The sequence below is a fragment of the Nerophis lumbriciformis genome, linkage group LG03 (genome assembly GCF_033978685.3).
Source record: "Nerophis lumbriciformis linkage group LG03, RoL_Nlum_v2.1, whole genome shotgun sequence".
Taxonomy (NCBI): Eukaryota; Metazoa; Chordata; class Actinopteri; order Syngnathiformes; family Syngnathidae; genus Nerophis; species Nerophis lumbriciformis.
In genome coordinates, this window is record NC_084550.2 from 62,709,988 (window position 1) to 62,732,500 (window position 22,513).

General features: G+C 40.9%; 1 protein-coding gene across 4 annotated transcripts in view; it reads right to left on the reverse strand.

The window, feature by feature from the left end:
- arhgef3 (Rho guanine nucleotide exchange factor (GEF) 3) overlaps positions 1–22,513 on the reverse strand; it is an 81,095-nt gene that overhangs the window by 37,101 nt on the left and 21,481 nt on the right. For 3 of the 4 annotated variants that reach the window (XM_072912865.1, XM_061940885.2, XM_072912864.1), the window contains exon 3: positions 6,208–6,270. In XM_072912865.1, the coding sequence (XP_072768966.1) occupies positions 6,208–6,270 (63 nt within the window). Of the gene's footprint in view, positions 1–6,207; positions 6,271–17,263; positions 17,547–22,513 lie in introns of those variants that run through there. The other variant, XM_072912866.1, reaches the window with a different exon arrangement.

The window sequence follows — 22,513 nt, forward strand, 5'->3', positions numbered from 1 at the left end:
ACTCAAAGCAGATGCATTTCCAACGATAAAGTCAAAGAAATCTGCCGCCAGACCCCCATTGAATCTGCCGGAGTGTGTGAGCAATTCAGGGACAAAGGGCCTCGGTAGAACGGCAAGCAATGGCGGCAGTTTGTTCCCGCAGACGAGCGAGCTAAACCCCCTGGATGTGTTGGCTCACACCGTCCCTTATGCCACCGAAGATGATCAAGAGAAGAATATCAACCCTAGCTTCCCTGGCCTGCTGACATGAGGGTATGTCTACAGAATATATTAATTGATGAAAATTGGGCTGTCTGCACTCTCAAAGTGCATGTTGTTGCCAAATGTATTTCATATGCTGTAAACCTAGTCCATAGTTGTTAGTTTCCTTTAATGCCAAACAAACACATACCAATCGTTGGTTAGAAGGCGATCGCCGAATTCGTCCTCGCTTTCTCCCGTGTCGTGGTCGTTTTTGTCGGTTTCGCTTGCATACGGTTCAAACCGATATGGCTTAATAGCTTCAGTTTCTTCTTCAATTTCGTTTTCGCTACCTGCCTCCACACTACAACCATCCGTTTCAATACATGCGTAATCTGTTGAGTCGCTTAAGCCGCTGAAATCCGAGTCTGAATCCGAGCTAATGTCGCTATAGCTTGCTGTTCTTTCCGCCATGTTTGTTTGTGTTGGCATCACTATGTGACGTCACAGGAAAATGGACGGGTGTATATAACGATGGTTAAAATCAGGCACTTTGAAGCTCTTTTTAGGGATATTGCGTGATGGGTAAAATTTTGAAAGAAACTTCGAAAAATAAAATAAGCCACCGGGTACAGATTTTTAATGGTTTTAACCCTTCTGAAATTGTGATAATGTTCCCCTTTAAGACCTACCTCTTCTCGCTGGCCTTTAACCTGAGCTGAGCCCGCCCACTAGGCCAAGTCGCACTTTTATTATTTCATTATTTTTATCTTGCAATTTTATTTTTTATCCAAACTCTTTCACCGTATTTCTTTTGCACTATCTTGTTTAGCTTATGCATTGTTTATGTTCTTTGTTTGTTTGTTTTGTTTTGTTTTTTGCTCTATGCTTTTTAACCTGTAAAGCACTCTGGTCCAATTTAAAAAATGGTTGTAAACGTGCTATATAAATAAAGTTGCCCTTGCCTTGCCTTCAATGGCATTGATGTGGGTTCTAAAATCAATAATCACGTCCTTCGTATTAGATATTTTGAGCTGTATAAACAAACGGGACCATGGCTGGACTCATTTCCACTGAGAAGACCGACAATGACCGTGTCATCTGCAAATGTCACTAGCGTCCTGTTGGCGTGCTTACTCTGGCACGTGTTTGTGTACAGGATCAAAAAGAAGGGCTGAAAGCACACATCCTTGAGGTGATAAAATACCGTTCACCTTGACTTGTTGGAATCGATTAGTTAACAATTGTAAACTCCAACCGGTCAGATTAGTCCTGGCAGGAGTCAAGGGGGGACAAACATCCTGTGCTGGACTTAGCCGAGCGGGAAACGCCCGGGAAGGAACTGGCAGCAACCAGCTCTAAAAATACAGACACAAGCAAGATCGGGGACCCAACACGAGGGACAAAACACCCCGACAAGTCACAACCCCAGTGACGTGCGGTGAGGTTGATGGCTGGTGAGGCACTGACTTCATCACAGTCAGATTTACAAACATATGAACCCTAAAGAGTATCTTATTCAGCATTTGATTGGCAGCAGTTAACGGGTTATGTTTAAAAGCTCATACCAGTATTCTTCCCTGCTTGGCACTCAGCATCAAGGCTTGGAATTGGGGGTTAAATCACCAAAAATTATTCCCGGGCGCGGCGCCGCTGCTGCCCACTGCTCCCCTCACCTCCCAGGGGGTGAACAAGGGAATGCAGAGGATACATTTCATTACACCTAGTGTGTGTGTGTGACAATCATTGCTACTTTAACTTAACTTTACACATACAAACTGTAGCACACAAAAAAGCACATTTAATAAAAAAAACGTTATTATGGTCTTACCTTTACTTATAAATGAAGTCCATGCGCCGCTGTTGTGCTGGATTAATGCACCCCCTGACGGGAGTGTTATATCAACTAAAGCCCTCACTTAAATTTTCCACGTGCAAGATTGAATCTATTTAAAAAAGTGTAACCGAGGGTTTATAAATGTCGCCTATACTGTATGAAACTACAAAATAACAAACACGGAGGATCCAGTTTACACGAGGACCACTTTATTTACCTTCTTTCAAAAACCTCCGCTCCACTCCAACGTGTCATCACTTCCGCTCTTAGCACCTTCAAAATAAGAGCTCAAGGCATATACTGTATAACAGCACATAACAGCAACTTAACATCACAAAGAGGAAAGCCCATAAAAATAGGTTACAAAAGTTATTTAATAAGAAGCCAAAAAGTGCAAAAACAATAATGTTCGTGTTGGAGGAGTTGTGAATTATGTACACCTGCAGTCTGCAGGTGTACCTAATGTTGTGGCCCTGCAGTCATTCACAACTCCTCCAACACGAATATTATTGTTTTTGCACTTTTTGGCTTCTTATGAAATAACTTTTTTAAATAGATTCAATCTTGCACGTGGAAAGTTTAAGTGTGGGCTTTAGTTGATATAACACTCCCGTCAGGGGGTGCATTCTACGGCGGGGGTGCAGGAGGCGGGATTACTGCGAGCCTCAACCAGTGCGTCTTTTGCAGCCGTTTTATGATCACTCAGCACAAGAAATACGTTACACACATACAGTTGTTGACAAAATACACTGTACATTATATACCTCAGCTAACTAAACTATGGAAATGTATAATATAGTTCATATAGCAATACAGTCTCACTGCACAGCAGGCCAGCAGTTAGCCGAGTCCGCAATCCATGGTGAGGCACTGAGTGACGTGCCTCAACTGGCTGCTGTTCACCGCACCGTCTCTTCTCAGTATTTGAATGGCAAATGTGAAATTTCAGCGATTTTGAATAAAAATATTTTAAAACTGGTGAAGTTAAATGGAAAATAACTTTATAGTATAATCACTGGATACATATAACAATTTAATTTTTTTTTTTTCTTTTTAAATTTTTTTTCTTTTCATGATGGCAGGATAATATTTGTTTATAATGTCTATTTTCTGCTAGATCTACTCTATTTTATGCTGCCCTTTTTTGGTTGTTGCAGCTGTTACGTATAATTTAATATTCTACATCGGGAGTGTCCAATTCATTTTAGCTCAGGGGCCGCATGGAGGAGAATTTGTGCTCCTGTTACATATAATTTAATATTCTACATCGGGAGTGTCCAATTCATTTTAGCTCAGGGGCCGCATGGAGGAGAATTTGTGCTCACGCCGGCCGGACTATTAAAATCATGGCATTGATTGAAACTTTTATTAATAGATTGCACAGTACAGTACATATTCCGTGCAATTGACCACTAAATGGTAACACCCCAATAAGTTTTTCAACTTGTATAAGTCGGGGTCCACGTTAATCAATTCGTGGTACAAATATATACTATCAGCATAATACAGTCATCACACAAGTTAATCATCAGCGTATATACATTGAATTATTTACATTATTTACAATCCGGGGGGTGGGATGCAGAGAGGGTTGGGAGGTGTTCTTTTAGTGCGGTTTTGAAGGAGGATAGAGATGCACTTTCTTTTACACCTGTTGGGAGTGCATTCCATATTGATGTGGCATAGAAGGAGAATGAGTTAAGACCTTTGTTAGATCGGAATCTGGGTTTAACGTGGTTTTGGAGCTCACAACTTCAGATAGTTTTCTTTGTCTTACTTTGCAAACACATTCTGAAAATATTACAATAAAAGTATAGAAAAACAAATACCCAGCAGCGGTAAAGTTAACTATGGCAGCCTCAGAGAAAGTTGTACATGTAAACAACAAACTACGGTGAGTTCAAGAACCGCCGAAATTAGTAGGACAAAACGGCGCTCGCCAAATACTCTCATCAGTGAAGCATGTTTAATATAAACAGTGGGATTTCTAACAGGGCAGCACGGTGGAAGAGGGGTTAGTGCATCTGCCTCACAATACGAAGGTCCTGAGTAGTTTTGGGTTCAATCCCGGGCTCGGGATCTTTCTGTGTGGAGTTTGCATGTTCTCCCCATGACTGCGTGGGTTCCCTCCGGGTTCTCCGGCTTCCTCCCACCTCCAAAGACATGCACCTGGGGATAAGTTGATTGGCAACACTAAATTGGCCCTAGTGTGTGAATGTTGTCTGTCTATCTGTGTTGGCTCTGTGATGAGGTGGCGACTTGTCCAGGGTGTACCCCGCCTTCCGCCCGATTGTAGCTGAGATAGGCTCCAGCGCCCCCCGCGACCCCAAAAGGGAATAAGCGGTAGAAAATGGATGGATGGATGGATGGATTTCTAACAATTAGGAAGGTTTGTGTCATGTTTGTCCTCCTACACAAACCATATTACAACAAAAAATATATTCCCCCCCCCCCCCCCCCCATTTTTTTTTTCCATTTTTGAAAAAGTTCTAAGGCAGAGGTGTCAAAGTCGTTTTCACTGAGGGCCACATCGCAGTTATGTTTGGCCCTCCACTTTTAACAGTGAACACTATTACTACACAATGTTTTATGCATATTATTAGTAGTTTTTTTTTTAAACTAAGATGTAAAAAAAAAATATGGTAAATTGCAATAAATTCACCTTAAAATTGTGGGTATATTACTGTGAATGGAAAAACAGTACTGCTGTTTTTATGGTTAAAAAAAAAAAAAAAAAAAAAAAAGGCAGCGCAGTTGCCAGAATTTTACTGTAAAATTTACATTTGCTTTTTAATGTAAATTTTAAAAAAAAACTGCATTTTTACAGTCAAATTTTGGCACCTGCGCTGCCATTTTTTTTATTTATTATTTTTTTAACCGCAAATCAACAACTGTAGATTTTTCGGCGTATTACTGTAAATGCCAAAATGACACCGTAGTTTATTACAGTAAAAAAAGTACAGTTTTTTTCCATTTAGAGAAAAATGCTGTAAAAAAACACAGTAAATTTCACAATTTTACCATTGAATCCATTGCTACTTTTACATTGCACAATTTGATGGATAATTTGCTTTTTTCATCCATCCATCTTCTTCCGCTTATCCGAGGTCGGGTCGCGGGGGCAGCAGCCTAAGCTGCTCTCTGAGCTGCCACCTTTACGTGGTAGAGGAGTTTGCGTGTCCCAATGATCCTAGGAGCTATGTTGTCCGGGGGCTTTTATGCCCCCTGGTAGGGTCTCCCAAGGCAAACTGGTCCTAGGTGAGGGATCAGACAAAGAGCAGCTCGAAGACCTCTATGAAGAACACGAACAAGGAACCCAGATTTCCCTCGCCCGGACGCGGGTCACCGGGGCCCCCCTCTGGAGCCAGGCCCGGAGGTGGGGCACGATGGCGAGCGCCTGGTGGCCGGGCCTGTCCCCATGGGGCCCGGCCGGGCACAGCCCGAAGAGGCAACGTGGGTTCCCCCTCCAATGGGCTCACCACCCATAGCAGGGGCCATAGAGGTCGGGTGCAGTGTGAGCTGGGCGGCAGCCGAAGGCAGGGCTTTTTTCATTATTATTAGTATTTATTTGTATTTAAAAAATGGTTTGAATGTTTGATATATTTTTGCATAATTAAACAATATTTAAGTTAACATAATTTGCTATTTCATGGAGTACATGTATTTTTTTTCTGCCAAAATAGAAAGAAAGAATACATTTAGTAAGACGTGTTACAGTACTTTGATACATATTATTTTCAGGATTTCGAGGGCCAAGTAAAAGGAAGTGGCGGGCCACATCTGGCCCCCGGGCCTTGGGTTTGACACCTGTGCTCTAAGGCAGTGGTCCCCAACCTTTGTTGTGTCTCACGGACTGGTGGGGGGGTATGGTATTTTTTATTTTTTTTATTTTTTTGTCATAAAAAAATACAATCATGTGTGCTTACGGACTGTATCCCTGCAGACTGTATTGATATATATTGATATATAATGTAGGAACCACAATATTAATAACAGAAAGAAACAACCCTTTTGTGTGAATGAGTGTAAATGGGGGAGGGAGGTTTTTTGAGTTGGTGCACTAATCGTAAGTGTAGCTTGTGTTTTTTATGTTGATTTAATCAAATGAAAAACAAAAAAAGTGGTTGGGCACCACTGCTCTAAGGGATCATGTTGACTTTGGGGTTTCAAAGTCGATGAAGTGAACTTACGTTGATCTCCAGACTGCAGAGACTGAGCGAGTCTGCATCTCTGCTCGCCTGCTTCCTTTTCTTCTGCAACACACAAAGCGCATCACACCTCACATTAGTGTGTTTATTACGTCATGATCGTGAACATACTGTCAGCCTAAACGTAAACAACTAGGAGTATCGTCCTTCTGCTGGCACAGAAAAAAAGGCTGACAAGCCTACATCGTGCTTTTATTTGTATTTTGTTCATCTCACGCACTTGCATGTATTTACTGGAGAAGGTAGGTCGAGTCACTAACCCCTGACATCAACAAGGCAACACCCTTTTATCTGCCGTGCGGCGGTTCCTGCCGGGCGCCATGGCAACTAAACAGGAAGAAACACACAGTCCTGCGGGGTCGTTGAGGTCGCACCGAAGTGTGACAGCGAGACGCGGGAGGCGAGGAGAGGACACGAGGAGAGGAGCGAGGGGGGATACCGCGGGGGCGAGACAATGGCGGGAAGCGTGACGTTTACGCGGTATTGTGTGGCGTCTTTGTTGTCAGTCGGACGTTATTTAACCTGGCAGACTTTACCTTTACCCCCCAACTCCCTGCCATTAAAGGGGAACATTATCACCAGACCTATGTAAGCGTCAATATATACCTTGATGTTGCAGAAAAAAGACCATATATTTTTTTAACCGATTTCCGAACTCTAAATGGGTGAATTTTGGCGAATTAAACGCCTTTCTAATATTCACTCTCGGAGCGACATCGGGAAGCAATCCGCCATTTTCTCAAACACAGAGTCAAATCAGCTCTGTTATTTTCCGTTTTTTCGACTGTTTTCCGTACCTTGGAGACATCATGCCTCGTCGGTGTGTTGTCGGAGGGTGTAACAACACCAACAGGGACGGATTCAAGTTGCACCAGTGGCCCAAAGATGCGAAAGTGGCAAGAAATTGGACGTTTGTTCCGCACACTTTACCGACGAAAGCTATGCTACGACAGAGATGGCAAGAATGTGTGGATATCCTGCGACACTCAAAGCAGATGCATTTCCAACGATAAAGTCAAAGAAATCTGCCGCCAGACCCCCATTGAATCTGCCGGAGTGTGTGAGCAATTCAGGGACAAAGGCCCTCGCTAGCACGGCAAGCAATGGCGGCAGTTTGTTCCCGCAGACGAGCGAGCTAAACCCCCTGGATGTCTTGGCTCACACCGTCCCTTATGCCACCGAAGATGATCAAGAGAAGAATATCGACCCTAGCTTCCCTGGCCTGCTGACATCAACTCCAAAACTGGACAGATCAGCTTTCAGGAAAAGAGCGCGGATGAGGGTATGTCTACAGAATATATTAATTGATGAAAACTGGGCTGTCTGCACTCTCAAAGTGCATATTGTTGCCAAATGTATTTCATATGCTGTAAACCTAGTTCATAGTTGTTAGTTTCCTTTAATGCCAAACAAACACATACCAATCGTTGGTTAGAAGGCGATCGCCGAATTCGTCCTCGCTTTCTCCCGTGTCGCTGGCTGTCGTGTCGTTTTCGTCGGTTTCGCTTGCATACGGTTCAAACCGATGTGGCTCAGTAGCTTCAGTTTCTTCTTCAATTTGGTTTTCGCTACCTGCCTCCACACTACAACCATCCGTTTCAATACATGCGTAATCTGTTGAATCGCTTAAGCCGCTGAAATCCGAGTCTGAATCCGAGCTAATGTCGCTATAGCTTGCTGTTCTATGCGCCATGTTTGTTTGTGTTGGCATCACTGTGTGACGTCACAGGAAAATGGACGGGTGTATATAACGATGGTTAAAATCAGGCACTTTGAAGCTTTTTTTAGGGATATTGTGTGATGGGTAAAATTTTGAAAAAAACTTCGAAAAATAAAATAAGCCACTGGGAACTGATTTTTAATGGTTTTAACCCTTCTGAAATTGTGATAATGTTCCCCTTTAAAAGACATTCAAGACCAGGACTCTGGTCCAAGGTCCATGACCAGGTTCCCGTACACACTCGTATTGAATAATAGGGATGGGATTCGATTCCATTTTTGATTCAAAGCGATTATCGATTCAAAATATAATTTTTAATGGCAGTTCTATGATGAACTACATTCTTCCGTAAAATACCTAAAAGAAAACGGGTTTTGTTTAAAGGAGAACATTATCACAATTTCAGAATGGTTAAAACCATTAAAAATCAGTTCCCAGTGGCTTATTATATTTTTCGAAGTTTTTTTTCAAAATGTTACCCATCACGCAATATCCCTAAAAAAAGCTTCAAAGTGCCTGATTTTAACCATCGTTATATACACCCGTCCATTTTCCTGTGACGTCACATAGTGATGCCAGTACAAACAAACATGGCGGAAAAAACAGCAAGCTATAGCGACATTAGCTCGGATTCAGACTCGGATTTCAGCGGCTTAAGCCATTCAACAGATTACGCATGTATTGAAACGGATGGTTGTAGTGTGGAGGCAGGTAGCGAAAACGAAATTGAAGAAGAAACTGAAGCTATTGAGCCATATCGGTTTGAACCGTATGCAAGCGAAACCGACGAAAACGACACGACAGCCAGCGACACGGGAGAAAGCGTGGACGAATTCGGCGATCGCCTTCTAACCAACGATTGGTATGTGTTTGTTTGGCATTAAAGGAAACTAACAACTATGAACTAGGTTTACAGCATATGAAATACATTTGGCAACAACATGCACTTTGAGAGTGCAGACAGCCCAGTTTTCATCAATTAATATATTCTGTAGACATACCCTCATGTCAGCTGGCCAGGGAAGCTAGGGTCGATATTCTTCTCTTGATCATCTTCGGTGGCATAAGGGACGGTGTGAGTCAAGACATCCAGGGGGTTTAGCTCGCTCGTCTGCGGGAACAAACTGCTGCCATTTCTTGCCGTGCTACCAAGGTCCTTTGTCCCTGAATTGCTCACACACTCCGGCAGATTCAATGGGGGTCTGGCGGCAGATTTCTTTGACTTTATCGTTGGAAATGCATCTGCTTTGAGTGTCGCAGGATATCCACAGATTCTTGCCATCTCTGTCGTAGCATAGCTTTCGTCGGTAAAGTGTGCGGAACAAACGCCCAATTTCTTGCCACTTTCGCATCTTTGGGCCACTGGTGCAACTTGAATCCGTCCCTGTTCGTGTTGTTACACCCTCCGACAACACACCGACGAGGCATGATGTCTCCAAGGTACGGAAAACAGTCGAAAAAACGGAAAATAACAGAGCTGATTTGACTCGGTGTTTGAGAAAATGGCGGATTGCTTCCCGAGAGCGAATATTAGAAAGGCGTTTAATTCGCCAAAATTCACCCATTTAGAGTTCGGAAATCGGTTAAAAAAATATATGGTCTTTTTTCTGCAACATCAAGGTATATATTGACGCTTACATAGGTCTGGTGATAATGTTCCCCTTTAATAAAATTCTACCCAAACATTTAATAAAGTCTGCAGTTCTAAAAGTGTCCACTGGATGTCGCAGTAGCAATTCTTTGTATCGCCTGACTTCAGAGGGGGCGGAGCTACCGTATTTTTCGGACTATAAGTCGCTCCGGAGTATAAGTCGCACCGGCCGAAAATGCATAATAAAGAAGGGAAAAAACATATATAAGTCGCACTGGAGTATAAGTCGCATTTTTGGGGGAAATGTATTTGATAAAAGCCAACAGCAAGATTAGACATTTGAAAGGCAATTTAAAATTAAAGCTGCAAGCAGCGTTGGTCGGGCCCGCGTATTTGGCAGGTGCTAGTCCTAAGTGTCCCAATACTTTTGTCCAGTTTTAGTCCTAAGTGTCCCAATACTTTTGGCAAGTTGTAGTCCTAAGTGTCCCAATACTTTTGTCCAGTGTAGGTGTCCCAATACGTGTGTACAGTGGTAGTCCTAAGTGTCCCAATACTTTTGTCCAGTTTTCATCCTAAGTGTCCCAATACTTTTGTCAAGTGTTAGTCCCAAGTGTCCCAATACTTTTGTCCAATTTACGTCCCAAGTGTCCCAATACTTTTGTCCAGTTTTAGTCCTAAGTGTCCCAATACTTTTGTCCCGTGGTAGTCCGAAGTTTCCCAATACTTATGTCAAGTTTTAGTCATAAGTATCCCAATACTTTTGTCAAGTTTTAATGTGAAGTGTCCCAATACTTTTGTCTAGTGGTAGTCCGAAGTGTCCCAATACTTTTTTCCAGTTGCAGTCCTAAGTGTCCCAATACTTTTGTCCAGTTTTCATCCTAAGTGTCCCAATACTTTTGTCAAGTGTTAGTCCCAAGTGTCCCAATACTTTTGTCCAATTTACGTCCCAAGTGTCCCAATACTTTTGTCCAGTTTTAGTCCTAAGTGTCCCAATACTTTTGTCCCGTGGTAGTCCGAAGTTTCCCAATACTTATGTCAAGTTTTAGTCATAAGTATCCCAATACTTTTGTCAAGTTTTAATGTGAAGTGTCCCAATACTTTTGTCCAGTTTTAGTCCTAAGTGTCCCAAAACTTTTGTCCAGTTGTAGTCCTAAGTGTCCCACTACTTTGGTCCAGTTGTAGTCCTAAGAGTCCCAATAGTTTTGTCCAGTGTAGGTGTCCCAATACTTTTTTCCAGTGGTTGTCCTCAGTGTCCTAATACTTTTGTCAAGTTTTAACCACAAGTGTCCCAATACTTTTGGCAAGTTTTAGCCACAAGTGTCCCAATACTTTTGTCCAGTGTAAGTGTCCCAATACTTTTGTCCAGTGGTAGTCCTAAGTTTCCCAATACTGTTGTCTACTTTTAGTCGTAAGTGTCCCAAGACTTTTGTCAAGTTGTAGTCCCAAGTGTCCCAATACTTGTGTCCAGTGATAGTCATAAGTGTCCCAATACTTTTGTCTAGTGTACCAACCTTGTCTGCATTGTGTGGGCACGCTGGTGCATCCTGCTTTTAAGCAGCCATTAAAAAAAAACAGCAGCGCAGCAGCATCAGCGCAGCGGTTCTTTGAAGGGTCATAAAATCAAAACCGGAGCAGGTATCAAAACGCTCATCTGTACTTTTAAGCACAAGGGTTCAATCTCTCTCCTGTATTAGTTTGAAGCCGAAACAACAAACATGCTCAGAGGAGATAATGTTTGAAGAGAGGTGACCGGTTTTTACAAAAATTTTGTTTTGAAGGGGGAATAGCAAACTTCCTGTAGATTTTTGCTGAAGGATGTCAATGAATGAAATGTAGGTCTAAGTGAGACCTACATAGAGGTATTTGTTTCTCTCCAACATTCCCAGTGGGAGTTACAGGCAGTTTTGTCATTTTTTTCTTACGAGGAGCAGTTATTTCTGCGTTTTATTCAAAAATTGCGCTAGAGCGCAATTTTGAGATTTGGGGTTAGGTTTTTTTATTAGATCGCAATTTTTGCCAGTCCTGATGTGTGCGTTCAGTTTGGTGAGTTTTGAAGCATGTTAAGGGGGTCAAATTGCAGCTCAAACAGGCAAAAGTGACTGTTTTTAGTACTTTTTTGTCCGAGAATGTACTATTATGAAATCTAGGTCTAAGTCAGACCTACATAGAGGTTTTTGTTTCATGTCTCTCCGACCTTCCTAGTGGGAGATACAGGCAGTCTAGTTTTTTTTTTTTTCCTAGGGCGCGCTAGAGCGCAATTTTGAGTTTTGTGGTTCGGTTTTTTTATTAAAAGGCAATTTTCGCAGGTCCTGATGTATGGGTCAAATATGGTGAGTTTTGAAGCATGTTAAGTGGGTCAAATTAGTGCTCAAAGAGGCGGCCGGTATATAATAATAAAACCTTACAAATTCAATAGGTCCTTCTGTCTCATTGTATAAGGACTCCCTTTGGGAGTCCTTATACAATGGGCCATGCGGGCCCTAATAAATAAAGAATAGTGAACAACAGGCTGAATAAGTGTACGTTATATGAGTCATAAATAACCAACTGGTATGTTAACGTAACATATTATGGTAAGAGTCATTCAAATAACTATAACATATAGAACATGCTATACGTTTACCAAACAATCTGTCACTCCTAATCGCTAAATCCCATGAAATCTTATACGTCTAGTCTCTTACGGGAATGAGATAAATAATATTATTTGATATTTTACGCTAATGTGTTAATCATTTCACACATAAGTCGCACCCCCGGCCAAACTATGAAAAAAACTGCGACTTATAGTCCGAAAAATACGGTATGTGACGTGTTATGATACTATCGTTGGGCACCGTGGACTTACACTGCTTATTAGTGATCGTAATGGAACAAAATGTGTATTGCTAAGTTCGACGCAAATAAATGCTTTTGAAAGTCTGTACAATCGGTGTTGTATTGGGGACACCTTTTCTGGACGCACATACATATTCTGAAATAATGTGTATCCCCTTCTAACTTCATGTGCGATTAATGAAATGAGTCCAAATTAGCAGGTTTGGTTGTAGATTATGCTACATGTGTACAGAATAAATCACATGATTTAAATGAGCCGATAATGAATTTGGCAGCCAATGTGCCTCGCGTGTTTTGCTACTTTTGAGCCTGTATGGTAGGGAAAGGATTCATATGGCTCCATTCCTGGGTGGGTCTCGCGTGAGAGGAAGAGGAAGGTTAAGCATTTTGCAATGCATTCTGCTATAAATGACGGATAGCGCTACTGACGCAGTGATCAAAGTTGGAATTGCCACAAAATCACATTTTAAGATAGTCGACACTCAACAACATAATGAAAAGGGCCCGCAGTTTCAAGAGCCCAAGGCCTCAGGGGCCGGACATCAAAATGTGGATGTTTCTCTAGAAAGTGCCTCCCCAGGTTATATTCCTTTGAGACTGTGTTCACTTTGTCAGCTTTCACACTGCACTGTCAATAAACTCATTATTCTGCTCTCGCTACTGGTTTCCAGCGTGCGCAGCTAGACAGACAGTTAACAGCACGAAGAAAGAGAAGCTAAGTTTTGTTGATTGACGTTCCTTCTTTTGAATGATTTATCTTCCTCAGTTTTATTACTTTACACGTCTTCCTTTATTTAGGTTTGTTAGACTGTATAACGTCCATTGTGTATTTTACATAAATAAAATAGAAGGTTTAGTGTTAATACACACAGCAAACATTGCACACATGTATGTGGTTCAACACAAGTAAATCTAAGGTATAGCGTTATCGTCCTCTGCTGGTCAACTTTAGCGCTACATGTATTTAACCAGTTTTGAGTTAAACAGCCAAAAAACAACATCACAAAGTCAGCAATTCCAATACATTCATATTTTGTTGTCCAGTCGTTGTTAAAAGTCAGATTTTCGCGATTTATTTAGATTTTTTTCAGGGTCGATTTAAATGAGTATTAAATGAGATTGATAACACCCTGTAATTTGATTTTGATATTATTCATTTTGATAGATTAAAAATGAACACCAATGAGAGACTCAACTCCACCCACGTGACTGATGAACACAATCAATCAATCAATCAATGTTTATTTATATAGCCCTAAATCACAAGTGTCTCAAAGGGCTGCACAAGCCACAACGACATCCTCGGTACAGAGCCCACATAAGGGCAAGGAAAAACTCACCCCAGTGGGACGTCGATGTGAATGACTATGAGAAACCTTGGAGAGGACCGCATATGTGGGTAACCCCCCCCCCCCCTCTCTAGGGGGGGGGTTACCCACATATGCGGTAATAAATTATGCGGTAATAAATTACAATCACGTCATTTATTCAGAATGTATAAATAACGACAAATGAAAATGGAATACTATTACCTGCAACATGTAAGTGTAAAGAAAAACCCAAAACATTATGATTTGTACATTTTCAGAATGTGCTTTGTCTATTTTCAAACAAAGAACAATCTGAAGTTTTCTTTCTTTTCATGATTTTACTTGTCCGGCCCACTCGGGGATACATTTTCCTCCATGTGGCCCCTGAGCTAAAATGAGTTTGACACCTCTTCTCTACATCAAAAATATGATTTTCCTGAGTGGCTGGACAGGACAGATTGGAATTTCTTTACGTTTTATTTGGATGTTTTTTATCAATTAAGAATCGTTACAAATAAGAATCGCGATTAATCTGAAAATTAAATTATTTATTTACGATGTTGATTCCTGGCAAAATGCAACTGAACCTAAAGACAACTTCTTGCCCGAAGCAGTTTCCCCTCATAATATCACATAAGGAGTAACAGATCATGCTGTTGACATGAACACGGTGTTAAAGGTGTTTAATAAACATATTAAGTGCATTCAATTCATTTTTTTTCATGAGTCTCTTTGCACATGATTAATACAAATAATTTTTAGTCATGATGAATCAAAAGTTATCCACAGCTGATTAAAATGAATTTGACACCTCTTCTCTACATCAAAAATATGATTTGCCTGAGTGGCTGGACAGGACAGATTATAAAAAGAAAAATAATCGATTTTAGATTTTTTTTAATCGATTAAGAATCGTTACAAATAAGAATCGCGATTAATCTGAAAATATTTTTTTTTTTCCACCCTTATTGAATATACTGATCGTGTGAACTTTGCGCACCTTTACGACAACGATGTTGATTCCTGGCAAAAGCAACTGAACCTAAAGACAACTTCTTGCCCTCTCTTTGCACATGATTAATATAATACATTTTTAGTCGTGATGAATCAAAAGTTATCCACAGCTGATTAAAATGAATTTGACACCTCTTCTCTACATCAAAAATATGATTTGCCTGAGTGGCTGGACAGGACAGATTATAAAAAGAAAAATAATCGATTTTAGATTTTTTTTTAATCGATTAAGAATCGTTACAAATAAGAATCGCGATTAATCTGAATTTTTTTTTTTTTACACCCTTATTGAATATACTGATCGTGTGAACTTTGCGCACCTTTACGACAACGATGTTGATTCCTGGCACATGGCATTCGGAATGGCTCGATAGGAAGTTACGGGAAGCAGTGTCGATTGTCATTGTTGTTACGCGATTTCGTGAATAAAACTTTTTTTTAAATATTTTTTTTAATTAATGAAAAACCGTATTTTTTATCACTGCAACCGTAACCCGGAATAGGTTGATGAAAACCGTACTAATTACGGGAAAACCGGAGTAGTTGGCAGGTATGCAACGATGTTGATTCCTGGCAAAAGCAACTGAACCTAAAGACAACTTCTTGACCTCTCTTTGCACACGATTAATATAATACATTTATAGTCCTGATGAATCAAAAGTTTGACATTCCCTCTTACGCATATGTTTATGTGTGCTATGGCTATGAGTTGTTTTTTTTCCCCCTTGACCTCAGTCTGGACCCGCTCTCCAGGGGCCCAGGCTTAGACTGAATTTTCTTTCTCTGACTTTAGAGCAATTATTTTGACTCAGGGGCCACATTTAGAGGAAAAAAATGTGTCTCGGGGCCGGTATATCTATTTTTAGGAACACCAATACAAAACCTCACAATAAATGGGTTATACTTGTATAGCGCTTTTCTACCTTCAAGGTACTCAAAGCGCTTTGACAGTATTTCCACATTCACCCATTCACACACACATTCACACACTGATGCCGGGAGCTGCCATGCAAGGCGCTAACCAGCAGCCATCAGGAGCAAGGGGTGAAGTGTCTTGCCCAAGGACACAACGGACGTGACTAGGATGGTAGAAGGTGGGGATTGAACCCCAGTAACCAGCAACCCTCCGATTGCTGGCACGGCCACTCTACCAACTTCGCCACGCCGTCCCCCGATAATGTCTGATTGAATGCTAAAAACGTTATGACAGACCGCCTTAAAAAACGTAATGGAATTTTACATGTTTCTATGAAGGATAAAACACTGAATATTGACAAAATATGAACGTCACACCCCCTTTCGATCGACACATTTTTACAATCAAGTGAAACGCAACAAAAATGCAACAAACAATGAAATATGAACGCGAAGGGAACAAAATAAACCCACCTACAATCTGATACATCACTAAGCTTTAGAGCTTTGTTGTGAAAGTCTCCTTCCGCGTCTGTGGAAACGCTTCCCACCCACACTGCTTGGTGCCTCGTCTGAGCTGCTGTGACGTAGATGACCATAGTAACTAACTAGATGACCATCGTAACTAATTAGATGACCATAGTAACTAATTAGATTACCATAGTGACTAGTGTTTCATGCAAAAGTGCAGATTCCAAGCATTGATGTACTTAGTATAGTTGAAGACTTACAGTCAGGGGCGTCACTAGCTTTTAAGGACAGGGGGGGCTTAGCCCCCAGGAGATGCACAAGATGCGAGCGAACGTAGCGCACGAGCACAAAACTTCACAAACGGCTAACAAAGACTTAGAATTTATTCATTGTTATTATTATTATTGCACGGGACGAAATGAAATGCTCCCCGGGACGATGGCTTTAACCATTTTTTTTCTTTTTCTTTTTATGTATTTATTAATTTGACATTTTATATTAAATGTCTTGGTTTTTCCTCCCTCTGAAAATCCTATGAAATAACAAGCCATCCTATAATACACCAGCTATTAATGTAACAATACAATAAAAGAAATATATTTAATGATGGGGTTTTTTCATTATTTTATGTATATTACTTGATATAGATTCTACGAATGATGTGGGCATTTTTTATATGAACAAGTCCAAGGACCGCAAGCAAGGTCGCAGAGAAAATGCGGACTAGAGTTTGAGTTATGTGGGCATTTTCTATATGAACAAGTGGAATGGATTGAATACCGACACACTAAAGGGGCTCTCTACCTTACGCTATGAAGTGAATAATGACAGGTTGTATGATTATTTAAACACTTATTTGGGCCACTTTATAATATGTCAATAAAATTAAAAAATAAATAAATATAACACCAAATTATTTAGGGGGGCTTAGGAATATTTTAGGGGGGCTTGAGCCCCCCTAAAATAGGCCTAACAACGCCAATGCTTACGGTCATTAGAAAACATGACTGCACATCATAATGGCAGCTACACTTTACATCTTAAACATCTAAAAAAATATTTGGGAATGTCCGGCGGGCCAGATTGAAAAGCTTAACGGGCCGCATGTGGCCCCCGGGCATTCATTTGCCCAGTTCTGCTTTAGAGTGTCTGTCGGGTATTTTTCCATCCCAGACTTACCCGGTAGTAAACAAACAGACAGCAGCCCATCATCAGTGTGAGATCTGCTCCTCAATTTTTGAGCCGAAATATTTGCGGTCACATCTGCCGCCGCCGTTCCCCCTCGTCTTCACTTCTTCCTTCTCATCAGCTCCCTTCCACGCATCAGCAGAGAGCGACGTCTTCGCCTGCCTGTTCCGTCTCCTCCTGCATGGTATCGCCTCCCTTCCAATGCTCCTCGTCTCCTCTAAAAGCACCCTCTCGCTCCCCGAAGGACAGGAACCCTTTGCATTGTGTGCGTCCACCTCTCAGTTCCCATTGGACAAACAGGAAGTGACGGTGGTCGGGGAAAAACAGGCTAAAATTAGGGGCGACAGGAGACGCGGAGACCCCCAGCAGAAGACGACAACAAGACCATTAACTCCGCTTGGACAAAGAAACACATGCTTCTATTTGTATCTCATGCCTAAGAAATAATTCATGTTTGTGGACATTTGGCGACGACGTGTGAAGTGAAGTGAATTATATTTATATAGCGCTTTTTCTCTCCCGGTATCATTTTTTTTAATTTTTATTAAATCAACATAAAAAACACAAGATACACTTACAATTAGTGCACCAACCCAAAAAAACCTCCCTCCCCCATTCACACTCATTCACACAAAAGCGTTGTTTCTTTCTGTTATTAATATTGTGGTTCCTACATTATATATCAATATATATCAATACAGTCTGCAACTGATACAGTCCGTAAGCACACATGATTGTATATGATATACTGTATTAGGGATGTCCCGATCCAGGTTTTTGCACTTCCGATCCGATACCGATATTGTTTTTGCATTTCCGATCCAATACCGACCGATAGTTTGAATAACACACAATGGTTGGAAACAAGAAACTGACCTGTTTATTCAAGGATAAACACAAAATAGACAAAATTACACATGACAAACAGAAATGGCATCATTGAACTAGGGCTGGGCGATATGGCCTTTTTTTTAATATTGCGATATTTTAAGACCATATTGCGATACACGATATATATCTCGATATTTTGCCTTAGCCTTGAATGAACACTTGATGCATATAATCACAGCAGTATGATAATTCTATGTGTTTTGATTGATTGATTGAGACTTTTATTAGTAGGCTGCACAGTGAAGTACATATTCCGTACAATTGACCACTAAATGGTAACACCCCAATAAGTTTTTCAACTTGTTTAAGTCGGGGTCCACTTAAATTGATTCATGATACAGATATATACTATCAGATATATACTATCATCATAATACAGTCATCACACAAGATAATCACATTGAATTATTTACATTATTTATAATCCAGGGTGTGGAGGGGGGCGCCGGATGTAAGTGTCAAAAAGACAGCCAAAAGAGTTTGATATGAGAATAAATCTAAACTTAAAATATAGGGTAGAAATGCACCCATTTGCAGGAAATGTAGTCTTGATTTTCAAAATGTTCTTTCAAGGCTTGCATGTCTACATTAAAACATTCTTCTTCATACTGCATTAATATATGCTACTTTTAAACTTTCATGCAGAGAAGGAAATCACAACTAAAAAAAATCACTAATTTTTTCATACGGTGTTGATGTGGAAATTTTTGCCTCGGAATTTTGATGGTGTGGACGTGTGGCACCGAATGGAGATAAGCGTCTCGACAGACGTTACAATATTTGAACAATGATGACGAAAACTGTTTTCTCTGTCGTGTCCGTGTGTCGAAAATTGTTATGCGCTTATTTTTTTATTTGATTTTGTGCGTGGCATGGATTTGCTATGCGCAGAGGACGCTTAAACAGTGCGCAATTGCACAGGCGAGCACCTTAGAGGGAGCGTTGCTCGCACGGCTGCGCTAGCATCACAGCTAACGTTAGCCATGCTGCTACCTCTCTGCTCGGGGAGGACGTATACGTATGTGACGTATGACGTGACAGTATGTGACGTGTGTAAGAAGGTGCGCTTGCTGTCTGTGAGAGGGAGACACAGGAAAGAGTGAGAAGAGCCTGTCGTGTAATGCCAGCAGCTAAAAGCAACTGCGTGAGAATTCACAGACCTGTAGATGTGTTGAAGGTGTGCTGGGAAATGCGGAACAGAAATTAGGGAGCAGCAGAAAAGTGGAATGTATTATTTAAATCGGTGCGTTGGAAAACACGGACCGGAGTTTTTTTTAAAAACTGGATCTCGATCGGCATTTTCCCATGCCTTGCCGATACGCAATTTTTGGCAAATATCGGCAGCCGATCCGATCTAAATATCGGATCGGGACATCCCTATACTGTATATGATAGTGTCTTCAAAGTGTGCAGTTTTTTACCAAAATAGGGACTTGTGTTGAGGTTAGAATCAATTATTCATGTTTAAATGGACTCTTATGTGGAATTCTGCTTCGCTATACAAACTTTTCCGTTGGCGAACCATGTTCAAGTACCAATTATGTTCGTAGATTGAGGTTCCACAGTACAGTGGTACCACAACTTAAAGGGGAACATTATCACCAGACCTATGTAAGCGTCAATATATACCTTGATGTTGCAGAAAAAAGACCATGTATTTTTGTAACCGATTTCCGAACTCTAAATGGGTGAATTTTGGCGAATTAAACGCCTTTCTAATATTCGCTCTCGGAGCGATTGTACAGACTTTCAAAAGCATGTTAAATATAAACAATGTGCTTTATAACAATTAGGGAGGTTTGTGTCATGGTTGTCCTCCTACAGAAACCATATTAAAATAAAAAAATAAAAAAATTTCCTCATCTTTTTCTATTTTTCATACATTTTTTAAAAAGTTCCAGAGAGCCACTAGGGCGGCGCTAAAGAGTCGCATGCGGCTCTAGAGCCGCGGGTTGCCGACCCCTGGACTAGACGTATAAGATTTCATGGGATTTAGCGATTAGGAGTGACAGATTGTTTGGTAAACGTATAGCATGTTCTATATGTTATAGTTATTTGAATGACTCTTACCATAATATGTTACGTTAACATACCAGTTGGTTATTTATGCCTCATATAACGTACACTTATTCAGCCTGTTGTTCACTATTCTTTATTTATTTTAAATTGCCTTTCAAATGTCTATTCTTGCTGTTGGCTTTTATCAAATACATTTCCCCAAAAAATGTGACTTACACTCCAGTGCGACTTATATATGTTTTTTTCCTTCTTTATTATGCATTTTCGGCCGGTGCGACTTATACTCCGGAGCGACTTATACTCCGAAAAATACGGTAGCTCCGCCCCCTCTGAAGTCAGGCGATACAAAGAATTGCTACTGCGACATCCAGTGGACACTTTTAGAACTGCAGACTTTATTAAATGTTTGGGTAGAATTTTATTAAAGGGGAACATTATCACCAGACCTATGTAAGCGTCAATATAGACCTTGATGTTGCAGAAAAAAGACCATATTTTTTTTTAACCGATTTCCGAACTCTAAATGGGTGAATTTTGGCGAATTAAACGCCTTTCTAATATTCGCTCTCGGAGCGATGACGTCACAACGTGACGTCACATCGGGAAGCAATCCGCCATTTTCTCAAACACCGAGTCAAATCTGTTATTTTCCGTTTTTTTCGACTGTTTTCCGTACCTTGGAGACATCATGCCTCGTCGGTGTGTTGTCGGAGGGTGTAACAACACGAACAGGGACGGATTCAAGTTGCACAAGTGGTCCAAAGATGCCAAAGTGGCAAGAAATTGGACGTTTGTTCCGCACACTTTACCGACGAAAGCTATGCTACGACAGAGATGGCAAGAATGTGTGGATATCCTGCGACACTCAAAGCAGATGCATTTCCAACGATAAAGTCAAAGAAATCTGCCGGAGTGTGTGAGCAATTCAGGGACAAAGGACCTCGGTAGCACGGCAAGCAATGGCGGCAGTTTGTTCCCGCAGACGAGCGAGCTAAACCCCCTGGATGTCTTGGCTCACACCGTCCCTTATGCCACCGAAGATGATCAAGAGAAGAATATCGACCCTAGCTTCCCTGGCCTGCTGACATCAACTCCAAAACTGGACAGATCAGCTTTCAGGAAAAAAGCGCAGATGAGGGTATGTCTACAGAATATATTAATTGATGAAAATTGGGCTGTCTGCACTCTCAAAGTGCATGTTGTTGCCAAATGTATTTCATATGCTGTAAACCTAGTTCATAGTTGTTAGTTTCCTTTAATGCCAAACAAACACATACCAATCGTTGGTTAGAAGGCGATCGCCGAATTCGTCCTCGCTTTCTCCCGTGTCGCTGGCTGTCGTGTCGTTTTCGTCGGTTTCGCTTGCATACGGTTCAAACCGATATGGCTCAATAGCTTCAGTTTCTTCTTCAATTTCGTTTTCGCTACCTGCCTCCACACTACAACCATCCGTTTCAATACATTCGTAATCTGTTGAATCGCTTAAGCTGCTGAAATCCGAGTCTGAATTCGAGCTAATGTCGCTATAGCTTGCTGTTCTTTCCGCCATGTTTGTTTGTGTTGGCTTCACTATGTGACGTCACAGGAAAATGGACGAGTGTATATAACGATGGTTAAAATCAGGCACTTTGAAGCTTTTTTTAGGGATATTGCGTGATGGGTAAAATTTTGAAAAAAACTTTGAAAAATAAAATAAGCCACTGGGAACGGATTTTTAATGGTTTTAACCATTCTGAAATTGTGATAATGTTCCCCTTTAAGAGTGCCCAACTTAACCCTTGAGTCACCCATGACCAAAAAACTGACATGTTCCTATTTTTCTCCTACCTTTGACAAATCAGTTAAATTTAAAGATTACTTGGCTGAAATTTAAAAAGGCATCCTGACACCTTTTTGCAAAGTTATTCTAAATAGGATATATTAATTTACTCCACACTTTTACCCATTGCCCATTTTGTTCGCCCATTTAGTCCAATTGTAACACATATTTTATTCATTTATACTGAAACCCTGACATGTTATAGTGTGTTCACCACAAATACTGAATGGATCTAAGTATCTCCCTTCCAAATACAAGGAAAATGTGTTTTGGGTGTAATTAAACTTCTTCACCACTAGTTAATGCAACATTCATATACAGTGTTTTGCATAGTTGTTCATTCAAATTGAAAAATCTGCCAACAAACAACTTAAATGCAATCAACAATGATTGTGGTGGGTTGTTATTGTTACAGGGAGGTGTGTAAATGTGCTGATCGTGCTTATGGAACTCACTCCCTCCTGAGTTGCGAGCCATAACGGAGCAAGAAGCTTTTAAATTTCAACTAAGAT